We start from the raw sequence: 12,504 nt of genomic DNA on the forward strand, positions 1-12,504 counted from the left end.
GCAGAAGGGAGAACCAATGTTGCCTGGGCCACCGTGGAGTGATGAGACTCATGGTGGCTTGTTCCCTCTATGAGCTTGAACAAGGTCCGCAACATGAGAGGCAGAGGAGGAAATGCATAAAGGAATAGATTGGTCCAATCCAGGAGAAACACATCTGCTGCTAGACGATGAAGGGAGTAGAGTCTGGAGCAAAATTGGGGCAGTTGATGATTGTGAGGAGCTGCAAAAAGGTCGACCTGAGGAGTGCCCAATTGAGCGAAAACGGACTGGAGAGTTATGGGATCGAGAGTCCATTCGTGGGGGTGGAGAATTCTGCTGAGATTGTTTGCTAAGGAATTCTGCTCTCCCTGGATGTAGACAGCTTTCAGGAACAATTGGCGAGCTGTCGCCCAAGACCAAATCTTTTGGGCCTCCTGACACAACAGGCGAGAGCCCATCCCACCCTGTTTGTTGATGTAGTACATTGCTACTTGATTGTCTGTGTAAAGTAGTAGAACTTGAGGAAAGAGGAGATGCTGAAAAGCCTTGAGGGCATAAAACATCGCTCTGAGTTCCAGGAAATTGATGTGATGCTTCTTTTCCTGGGCAGTCCAAAGACCTTGGGTTTGGAAATCATTCAAGTGAGCTCCCCAGGCATATGGGGATGCGTCTATGGTGATGACGAGATGATGAGGAGGCAGATGGAACAGAAGGCCTCTGGAGAGATTGTAAGATTTCAACCACCATTGCAGAGACTGTCGAAGAGACGATGTCTCAGATATGTGTCGTGAACAAGGATCCGTCGCCTGGGACCACTGGGTAGCTAGGGTCCATTGAGGAGTGCGCAGGTGAAGACGTGCGAAGGGGGTGACATGAACTGTCGAGGCCATGTGACCCAAGAGTATCATCATTTGTTTTGCAGAAATGGACAGCTGTAAAAGCACCTGCTGACAAAGATGAAGAAGGGTTTGAAGGTGATTGGGTGGAAGAAACGCCCTCATGAGATTAGTGTCCAAGATCGCTCTGATGAACTGAAGCCGCTGAGTGGGAATGAGATGCGACTTGGGCAGATTGATTTCAAAACCCAGAAGTTGGAGAAAGAGAATGGTCTGGTTGGTGGCTTGAAGTACTTCCTGAGATGAAGGAGCCTTGATTAACCAATCGTCCAGGTAAGGAAAGACTTGAAGTATGGGTCTGAGGTCCCCGGTTCTTTTGGGAACCAGAAAGTAGCGGGAGTAGAATCCCTGCCCCCTCTGATCTAGAGGAACTTCCTCTATGGCGTTCAGAAGAAGAGATTGGACCTCCTGAAGGAGGAGGGAGGACTGAGGAGTGTTGGAAGCAGACTCTTTTGGAGGACTTTGGGTGGGAAGAGTCTGGAAGTTGAGAGAATAGCCGTAGCAAATGATATTGAACACCCACTGGTCTGAGGTGATGGTCTCCCAACGGCTGAGAAAAAAAGATAGACGGCCTCCTATGGGTTGAGGCAGAAGGGTTGATGGAAGGAGACTGGCTAGGCCCTGGAGAGTGGAGTCAAAAGGGTTGAGTGGACTTCGGTGGTGGAGGAGGTTTCACCTGTTGCTGCTGTTGTGCACAAGGTTGTTGGCGTTGCTGTGGATGCTGGCGTCTTGGCTGCTGAGGAGCAGATGGTAAGGGTCTAGCAGAATAGCGACGCTGATAGGACGACTGTTGGCGAAAAGGCCGGACAGGTGGAGGCTTCTTTTTGGTTTTGAGAAGAGTGTTCCAGCGAGTCTCATGCGCAGAAAGTTTCTGAGTGGTAGAATCCATGTATTCGCCAAACAACTCATCACCTAAGCAGGGGGCATTGGCAAGGCGGTCCTGGTGGTTGAAATCGAGTTCGGAGACTCGAAGCCAAGCGAGACGTCTCATAGCAACCGCAATTGCTGTAGCCCTGGATGTAAGTTCGAAGGTGTCATAGATGGAACGTACCATGAATTTGCGAAGTTGCAATAAACTAGATGTGCAGTGACGGAATGAGGCAAGCTTCCTATCAGGAAGATATTTCTCAAAAGAGGAAAGCTGTTGGATAAGATGCTTCAGGTAAAAAGAAAAGTGAAAAGAATAATTACCTGAGCGATTGGCAAGCATGGCATTTTGGTAGAGGCGTTTGCCAAACTTATCTATAGCTTTGCCCTCTCTGCCAGGAGGGACAGAAGCATAGACACTAGAGCACGCAGTCTTTTTCAAAGTGGATTCCACAAGTAATGATTCATGCGGGAGTTGAGGCTTGTCAAAGCCTAGAATGGGAATTACTTGGTATAAAGTGTCCAATTTCCTGGGAGCACTGGGAATTGTTAAGTGTCTCCAAGTTCTTATAGAAAGTCTCTCTTAAAATATCATGGAGGGGTAATATTAGAAATTCCTTAGGAGGTTGGTCAAAATCCAAAGCCTCAAGAAAAGCTTTGGACTTTTTAGATTTAGCCTCCAAAGGAATAGAGAGAGACTCACACATTTCCTTCAAAAAAGAGGTGAAGGAAGATGAATCAGGTTTGATAGAAGGATCCTGTGTAAAAGGGTCCTCCTCAGGCGAAGAGGCCTCAGCATCAGATAGTAAAGGCTCTTCTGAATCATCCCAAAGATCAGGGTCTCTGACTTGCGAAGTACGGCCCCGGGAGTCTGGCGTCGAGGGTTCGGTGTGTCTGGTCTTGTGCAACGATTTCCCAGAACAGAGGGATGCTGTACCCGGGGAAGTCAGTGGTTGCTGGTGCCGGGAGTCAGAAATCGGTGCGGGGTCGGCTGTTTGAACCGCACGATTATTTATGAATCTGGGTGGGGGGTGGGGGAGTAACTTTCTCGTGATATATTATTGTAAAATGTCAGGTGATGTTTATCTTATATTGGATTGTTATATACTGTGCACTTGTTGTTTATGTTAAAATGAATAAAGAATTTTTTTTTAAAAAAAGAAAATTCCTTTATCAAAATCTGATTGGCACTCAACAAAATAAGATAACACTCTGTTACAGTGACAAAATAATACTCAGAATTTAGAAAGTTGGTTGGTTGGGCTGAGAATCTAATTAACAATGTCTCAGTATTATGTTTATTTTTTGGGGGGAAATCTTTATTTATAGTAATTCACTTCTACATCAGATCCACGTACAACCAAATATATCATCAATATATTTTCCAAAATTCCTTATCCTCTTTTCTATCCCCACCTAAAAAAAACCTCCCAAAACAAAGTCAAAATAGCCATCTATCTACTGATATTCACTGGAAGATAGCCAGGTATCTTCAGCAGAATATCTGGGTTGGTGGATAGCCCAGTGACTAGCCATGTCGTGTGACATAGCCGGTCACTGCCAATATTGAGCTACTTGCTGGCTAAGGCACACAGCCAGAGAGACCCACCTAAAAAGCAGGTCTGTCTTTCACTGATTTGTCTTAGCTGGCCAGCCGATGAATATCAGCTTAGCCGGCTAAGTATGAAGCAGCAAAATTACCCCAGAAATTCAATGCCGGTGGCTAGATAAGACTCTGGCGTTAAATATCCAGGAGTGCCGCTGACTGCAAGAGGTAGCCAGGCTGCCTCCCATGGTCTGAATATCAGGGCCATCATGTATTAAATTAGTCTAATAAAATAGATACCACTTTCTTTCTTTTTTGTATCATTTCTATTTATTGCTTTCCTTTATAATCTTTCTGTAGAAGAAATCGGTTTGGTTTTGGTTTTGGTCTGTAATAATTAGGGCTCAACATTTAATGCATTAATAATGCAATTAACACGTTAATTAGCTCATGCTGTTAAATTTTTTTATGTGATTAACACAGACCTTGATACTCAAAGCTGCTATATCATAGGTAAAAAAACCACCATGGTGGGAGCAATTTTTTTTTACTAGCGATGCTCAGCACAATAGCGTGCAAATTATATGCACGCTATTGTGCAGAGAATCACCAGTAAAAGAAGAACTGTGCCTGGCGCCTGCTCAGAAGAACAAATGCTTTCCCCCCCCCTCACTACTTCCATTAAAAAAACAAAACATGATCGTCTCTTCTGCTCTCCATGCCAGCTGAGCTGATCACAGCAGGGGGAGCCCTGATTAGCTAAGCCAACGGGACTCCCTCAAGCCAGCAGCTTGGGGGAGTCCTGCCAGCTCTGCTGATCAGGAATTCCCTGCTTCAAACAGCTCAGCCAGCAGGGAGAGCCCCTGATTCCTCCCTCCCACCCTGAGCCCTCCAGATAATCCTCCTACCGGGCCGAGCCCCCGACAACTCCCACCTTTAAACTAAATGGGCAGGAGGGATGTCCACTCTCTCCTGCCTCAGGACCCCTCTCTATCTGGCCACACAACCCTCCCAATCCATCCCCCTGTATCTTTTTTAGAAGACTTGGCAGGAGGTATGCCCAGTCCTCCTGTTGGTGGCCCTTCCTCTTCCAGGTGCATCCTGGAACTAGGCACCCAAGCCAATCAGGGCCTTAGGCCTATGGCCAGTGTATCCTGGGATGCACTGGGAAGGAGAAGGTTTGCCATTTTGAAGAGGTGGGTCTGCCAACAGGAGGACTGGGCATTCCTCCTGCCGAGTCTTTTAAAAAAGGTACAGAACTGTGCTGAGGGCATAGGGAAGCAGAACCAGAGTCAGGAAATAAGATTAGAAAGAAAATCACAAGACAACAAAGGTAAGATAAATGATTTTATTTTTAGTTTAATTGAACTATGTCAATTTTGAGAATTCACATCTGCTATTTCTATATTGCACCGTTCAGGGGGTGCTTTATGTGATAAATCATGCGATTAAAAATTTTAATTGATGTACAGCCCTAGTAATAATTGTTTTCAACCAAGTGCTTGGGATATTCACAGCCAGTCTGGTTGTATGGACATGAAACAGATTTGCTTGCATTGTATCCATTATATGTATGCATATTTCTTGTGGATAACCTGAATCCCAACTGGCTGGATATGTTCGGAGGACTGGGTTGAGAACCACATCTAGAATAATTACGTGTTTTGATGTATTTGCATTATTTTTTGGAAACTGATTTTGTTCCTGTACATTTCAGTTAAATACCGTTTTGATTCAAGTAAAAGTATAGAATAAGAAAGTCAAACTACTTTCCATACCTGAAAAACCTTGGGTGCACTGACAAGTGATGCCAACGCTGAAGAAAGAGTAGCAGAGAAGATTCCTGCAGTAATTAGGGGACCAAAGCCAGAAACCATGCTCATAACCTTTTGGGACAAATAAAGACACAAAAATAATTTACATTTATAATATATTGGTTCCCTTAAATTGAAATTTGTTTGGCAACACAGAGATCCTATCAATCAAATTGTATATTTGAAAATATGTACTCTAAAGCAGTACTGGACCTTATCCAGGTTGGTCAACATTACCTCTTTCTCCTTGTACTTTACTGCAGGGATGCTACAAGGAAAACAACAAGGTGGCTGGGTGGGAGGGGGTGTTTCGGGGGGGGGGGGAGTATTCTGACAGGAGGGGATGGGTATCCCCCCTGCCTATCGCATTTGGGTGGGGGATATTTTGGGGGGTTGTTCTGGCAGAAATGGGCATCCCTCTTGCCTATCGCGGTTGGTTGGGGAGGTTTCTGGCAGGAGGGAGTGAGCATTCCTCCTGCCTATTGCGGTAGGGTGGGAGGGATGTTTCGGGGGTGTTCTGGCAGGGCAGAGTGGCCTGCCTATTGCAGTTGGGTGGGGGTGTTTTAGAGGGTGCTATGGCAGAGACTGCTCGGGGGGTTCCAGCAGGAGGAACTAGGTGCTCCTTCTGCCGGGGGATGCTTCGGGGGGGGGAGGGCAGGAGGGAGTGGGCATTTCTCCTGCTGCCAACTTCATGGGGGAGGGGGCAAGTTCCTTGACACTGCCACTCATCTGATCATGGCAGGATTCCCTTCCCAGCTCAGCGGCAACACAATTCTCTAAACAGCGTTCTGTGACATGGACGCCAGTTAGAGAATCAGGGTGGCGATTCTGTATTTGATGCCTATATGCCATTTTCAAAAGCTACTTAGGCAGCTACTGAGACCCGGTGTCCTATACAGAATCAGGCCCGATGCAATTCTGTATAGGACACCCGTGTGCAATTCTCAGAAGCCGCTTAGGTGCTGCTGAGACTGGACATCCTATACAGAATCAGGCCCTTTAGGTCCCGAATTGGTCTCCAATCTTCAGTGCCTTTCTTGGGCACTATGAAGTATATGGAGTATCTGCCAGAGCCTGATTTTTCTTCAGGAACTGATTGTATAGTTTGAATATCCAATAGCCTTTCCACCATCACTTGAAACCTGGCCTCTTTTTCCAGCCATCCAGCCAGAGAGCTGATAAACAGATCAGAAGGAGGGGAATAAAACTCAATCTTGTGACCCTCTGAAATAAGATCTAGAACCCAGTGGTTCAAGGAAATTGACTCCCATTCCTTCCAGAATGCCAACAGTCTCCTGCTAATGTGCCTGGCATCATTGTGATTTCTTGGAGGTTGCACTGAGAGACCCTAAGGGTTGCTGGTGTCTAGAATTGCCAAACTGCAGTCTGGACCTCTGATAAGATCTCTGAGTGGAGGAACTTGCATAGAATTGGTGGGAACATCATGAGGGACAAAAATTGCCTCTGCCTGTCTCAGCGGATCAGCAAGTTCTGCTATTGGGCAGAGATTTGGGGTGGGGATCTGCCATGCTGGCACCTTGCTCATGACTCTAATGATGTTGTATAGAGTGTCTGTCACATAATCCACCCCCTCCAGTACCAGCTGGGGGCAGGCGTCCTCCTTTGCTGGACTTCACCGTAACCTGGTATAGTAAACAAGTGCCATAAACAAGGCAGCCACTGCCGCTTTGATCCCCACAGCTAGCACTTCAAATTGCCTCTTAGGAACCATGTTCACCTTGCAATCTTGCACATCCTTTAACAGCACTCCTCCTTCACTAGGGAGGGAAGTACATTTAGTTACTTGAGCCACAGTTGAATCCGCCTTCAGCTGACTAAACAGCTGCTGAAATCCCAAAGCCATAGGGTAAAGTTTGGACATAGTTTTGGCCACCTTTAAGGAGTCTCCCATTATTCAGTGACCAGCAAGGTGATGTTCAGATGTGAGGAAAAAAAGGTGGTTTGATCATTTGTGGTGCTCATGACCTTGCACAGTAAGGTGGATGGCTATTGAGGCTACAACTTCAACTCCATGAGTGCATTTGTAATGACATGTGAGACAGTAGCTGACTTGAACAGTCACTGCACCCATGGATCATCTCCCTGGTTGACAGAAACGATCACCTTTTGAATCCTAGTCCCTGACAGAGAACCGGAATATTCCAAGAAGGAAGCTGAGCCCTGGACAATAAAGACATGGAGCCTGATCTCCAATCCTCCCAGTTCTGATCCACTTAGTCACACAGGCTGGAAGCCAATCTCCTATGCGGCAGAGGGGATGCCTAAAGAGGCATCTCTGCATGGTCTGATACTAGCATGCTCCCAAACAGCACAGTGCCCATAAGGCGTATGGGGATAGACTTAAAGATCTCAATCTGTATACTTTGGAGGAAAGGCGGGAGAGGGGAGATATGATAGAGACGTTTAAATACCTACGTGATGTAAATGTGCATGAGTCGAGTCTCTTTCATTTGAAATACTTTTTTAAAAGAAAGGGTGTAGATGCATGGAACAGTCTCCCAGAAGAGGTGGTGGAGATGGAGAATGTCTGAATTCAAGAAAGCCTGGGTTGATCAGTGGGATCTCTTAGAGAGAGGAAGAGATAATGGTTACTGCGGATGGGCAGACTAGATGGGCCATTTGGCCTTTATCTGCTATCATGTTTCTATATAAAAAAGCTTTCCACAGAAGATTCACAAATTCTGGAATAAATTATTGGACAGGAGGCCCAAAGGACCCTTGCAGGATCTCAGATTGGCTTTTCTTGGGCTCCGCAGTGTCCATGCACTTGCGTTTCATGCCTTCGCTGTTTGAGGATTCCAGGAGGGATTTTCTTCCTATCAGTCAGCTCCCCAGCCCTAGAGGACTCAGAGGAGACTAAACCCAATGCTCCCGCCCCTCCCTCTTGTGCGCCAAGGCATGTTGTATACAGTTGCTCTTCAGCCAATCATCCAGCACAAAATTGGCATGATATAGGAGTAGAACAGCCTGAGGAGTCCATCCCAGTCAATTTTGAGCCAAATGTAGAGATTTTGAGGCAGATGGAGGCTTTAGAAAAAAAAAAAAAAGATCGTTTAAAATCCAAGATGGCCACCATCAAAAAAATTGTGCCAAAAATGGCATGTGGGAACTCCCCTGAGGGCTAAAAGCTCATGGAAAGGGGTTTTGGAGGTGGGGGACCCTATATCTGGTCCCAGAAACCCTTTAAATCAACTTTTAAGATCCCTCCCATTTTCCCCATAGGGAATAATGGACTATACTCACAGTGCTGCTTTTACTGCTGCTTGTCTGTGCATCTTTGCTTCAGCCTGACTGAAGTGAAGAGAACTTTTTGCCTCAGATCCTTGTGGAACAGTCCAGACCTGGAGATCTTCAGGCTACCAGTCTAACCTAAATCAACTGAAGACTCAACCCCCACAAATCCTCATGGCGCAACAGGGAGAAAGAAAATGCAGCTGGCTTCCTGAAACCCAAAAGGATTCACACAGGGGCCCCACAGCCTGTGCTCGAGCTTCTACTGAATCAGGTGAGCAGGCTCCCAGGGGAAAAGATCCCCAGCCTCGAAGTAACACAAAGCAGTCTGCCTCATCAGATATACCTGGGGATTGCCCTGTGAGTCTGCCCTCGTGGAGTCTGCGTCCTCTCCCAGGCAGAATAGACCAAATGTGGGGGTCTTCTGGCACCAAAGCCCCCGAAACAGAGTAAAGAAATCCAAAAATAAGAAAAACTGAACAGAGCAGATCAAAACACCTCTCCTTGATTCACTTGTAGAAGAAAATACTCAAGAGGGAGCAGAAAGATGTGATTGACACCCTTCTGCAAGTAGTTCATGAACATGGATTGATCACCTAGTGTATGGATTCCTGTGTATATGTAACAGAAGCAAAGATTATGGCATAATTTAATCAGACTTTAAGTTATTCTCCTTTAACAATCCAGTCTAAAACTAGAGAATACATCCTGCCATACTGAAAGATTCCACATGTTTTCAGGAACATTTGCTAACCTGGAAATTATTCATTAATCCAAAACTGCATTTGCTTGTTCTACAACTGGAAAAATCATAGCCCAAAGCACAGGCTGCTGATCCATTACAGTTCATTCCAGCTATAATCGTATCATTGACATTCCCAGTGGCATCACGAACAACACTAGCAGCTGTGAAAACAATAAGAGCACATCACTTGGCATCCCTTGTTACATGAGAAAGCAATGTTACTTACCGTAACAGTTGTTATCCAGGGACAGCAGGCAGGTATTCTCACTAGTGGGTGACGTCATCTAACGGAGCCCCGATGCGGACATCTCACAAGCATACTTGCTTGTAGAAACTTTTAGAAGTTTCGAGTTGCCCACACCGCGCATGTGCGAGTGCCTTCCCGCCCGATGCACCGGGCATGTCTCCTCAGTTCAGATAGCTAGCAGAGAAGTCAACCCAGGGGAGGTGGTGGGACGTGAGAATAGCTGCCTGCTGTCCCTGGATAGCAACTGTTACGGTAAGTAACATTGCTTTATCCCAGGACAAGCAGGCAGGTATTCTCACTAGTGGGTGACGTCCAAGCTAATCACAATGGGATGGTGGGAGAGTTGGCAACTTAGGAGAACAAATTTTGTAACACTGTATGGCCAAACTGTCCATCCCGTCTGGAAAAGGTATCCAGACAATAGTGTGAGGTGAAGGTATGAACCGAGGACCAAGTGGCAGCTTTACAAATCTCCTCAATCGGTGTCGATCTGAGGAAAGCTACAGAGGCTGCCATTGCTCTGACCTTATGGGCTGTGACTTTACTGTGAAGGAGTAATCCATCCTGGGCATAGCAGAAAGAGATACAAGCCGCCATCATGTTGGAGATGGTGCGCTTAGAGATAGGGCGTCCCAACTTGTTCGGATCGAAGGAGATGAAAAGTTGAGGAGCAGTTCTGTGAGGCTTGGTGCGTTCCAAGTAAAAAGCCAAAGCACGCTTACAGTCCAGAGTGTGAAGAGCTGATTCTCCAGGATGAGAATGCAGCTTCGGAAAAAACACAAGAAGAACAATGGATTAATTCAGATGAGTGCGAAGGACCACCTTGTTATGATGAAACACTGTAAAAGGCGGATCCGCAACCAATGCTTGAAGTTCACTTACTCGACGGGCAGAAGTGAGGCCGATGAGAAGCACCACTTTCCAAGTGAAAAATTTCAGAGGAGCCTTGTTAAGAGGTTCAAATGGAGGCTTCATAAGCTGAGAAAGAACGACATTGAGGTCCCAAACCACAGGAGGCGGTTTGAGGGGAGGATTGACATGGAAAAGTCCTTTCATGAATCTGGAAACCACAGAATGTGCAGAAAGAGGTTTCCCCTGAAGAGGCTGATGGAAAGCAGCAATTGCACTAAGGTGGACTCTGATCGATGTAGACTTGAGGTCAGATTGAGACAGGTGCAAAAGATAGTCCAAAACAGAGGACAAGGGGGCATGTTGAGGCTCCTTGTGCTGAAAAAAACACCAAGTAGAGAATCTAGTCCATTTCTGGGAATAGCACATTCTAGTAACAGGCTTCCTTGAAGCTTCCAAAACATCCCGCACAGCTGGTGAAAACTGAAGGGGAGTTACGCTGAGAGCAACCAAGCTGTCAGGTGTAGCGACTGCAGGTTGGGATGAAGCAGAGATCCCTGATGCTGCTTAAGCAGAGATGGAAACACTGGCAGAAGGAAGGGCTCCCTGCTGCTGAGTTGCAGAAGGAGGGAGTAGCAAGGTAGCCTGGGCCACCGATGAGCAATCATAATCATGGTGGCTCGGTCGGACTTGAGCTTGACCAGAGTCTTTTGAATGAGAGGAAACGCATACAGAAAGAGATTCCCCCAGTCCAGAAGAAAAGCATCTGCCTCGAGACGATGAGGAGTGTAGATCCTGGAGCAGAACTGAGGCAGTTTGAAGTTGTGGGGAGCTGCAAAGAGGTCTATCTGAGGCGTTCCCCACAGGGAGAAGATTTGATGAAGGGGCGTGGAATGGAGAGTCCATTCGTGAGGCTGGAGAAGACAACTCAAGTTGTCCGCCAAGGCATTGTCCGCCCCCTGATTGTAGACAGCTTTGAGAAAGGCGTTGTGGCGAATCGCCCAATCCCAAACTTTCAGAGCTTCCTGACAAGAGGTAGGCCGATCCCGTGCCTCCCTGCTTGTTGACATAATACATGGCGACCTGATTGTCCATACGAATGAGGACCACCATGTCGTGAAGCAGATGCTGAAAAGCAGTGAGAGCATTGAAAATCGCCCTGAGTTCCAGGAGATTGATATGGCACAGACAATTCACACTCGTCCAATAGCCCTGGGTGCGGAGACCGTCCAGATGAGCCCCCCAAGCATAGTTCAAGGAGTTGGTCGTGAGGACCTTCTGATGGGTAGGCATGTGAAACAGCAAACCTCTGGAAAGATTGGAAGAGAGCATCCACCAGCGAAGCGACTGCAGCAGAGCAGGAGTGACCTGAATGTGACGAGTCAGAGGGTTGGAGATCTGCGACCATTGAGAAGCCATGGTTCACTAAGGAATCCGCAGGTGAAGTCTGGAAAAAGGAGTCACATGAACCGTAGAGGCCATGTGGCCCAGGAGCACCATCATGTGTCTTGCCGAGATGGACGGGTGAGAAGAGACCGAGTGACAAAGATGAAGAAGAGCCACCAGGCGCTGAGGAGGAAGGAACGCTCTGAGTTGAAGAGTATCCAGAACAGCTCCGATGAAGGGGAGAGTCTGTGAAGGTTGAAGATGGGATTTGGGAAAGTTGATCTCGAATCCCAGACTCTGTAGAAACCAGATTGTCCTCTGAGTGGCCCGGACGGCCCCCTGAGACGTGGAATCCTTGATGAGCCAGTCGTTGAGGTAGGTAAACACCTGCAGACCATGGTTCCTGAGTGCTGCAGCCACCACAACCAGGCACTTGGTAAAGACTCTGGGAGATGAAGCTAGGCCGAAAGGAAGCACTCTGTACTGAAGATGAAGGTGTCTCACCCGAAATCTGAGGTACTGACGGGAGGCCGGATGGATGGGAATATGAGTGTAGGCCTCCTTGAGATCCAGGGAGCATAACCAGTTGTTCTGCTCGAGGAGGGGATAGAGAGAAGCCAGGGTGAATATGCGAAACTTCTCCCTGACCAGGAACTTTTTTTTTTTTATAAACAAGAAAACGCAACGTGAGCCAACGATAATGAGCCCAAAAAACTCAAAACCGTGGGCACAGAAGGCACAAGTGAAGGAACTTTGCGCAGAGAGTCGAAAACAGACTTCTCAGCTCCGCGGAAGAGAAAGAATTGAGGAGACACGCCCAGTGCATCGGGCGGGAAGGCACTCGCGCATGCGCAGTGTGGGCAACTCGAAACTTCTAAAAGTTTCTACAAGCAAGTATGCTTGTGAGATGTCCGCATCGGGGC

General features: G+C 47.0%; 1 protein-coding gene across 5 annotated transcripts in view; it reads right to left on the reverse strand.

The window, feature by feature from the left end:
* Window positions 1-12,504, reverse strand: part of SLC12A1 (solute carrier family 12 member 1) — a 138,648-nt gene that overhangs the window by 60,816 nt on the left and 65,328 nt on the right. For all 5 annotated transcript variants that reach the window (XM_033920349.1, XM_033920345.1, XM_033920346.1 and 2 more), the window contains exons 11-12: window positions 9,109-9,260; window positions 5,067-5,174 (exon numbers count right to left, since the gene is read on the reverse strand). In XM_033920349.1, the coding sequence (XP_033776240.1) occupies window positions 5,067-5,174; window positions 9,109-9,260 (260 nt within the window). The remainder of the gene's footprint in view (window positions 1-5,066; window positions 5,175-9,108; window positions 9,261-12,504) is intronic.

Source organism: Geotrypetes seraphini, chromosome 14 (genome assembly GCF_902459505.1).
Source record: "Geotrypetes seraphini chromosome 14, aGeoSer1.1, whole genome shotgun sequence".
Lineage (NCBI taxonomy): Eukaryota > Metazoa > Chordata > Amphibia > Gymnophiona > Dermophiidae > Geotrypetes > Geotrypetes seraphini.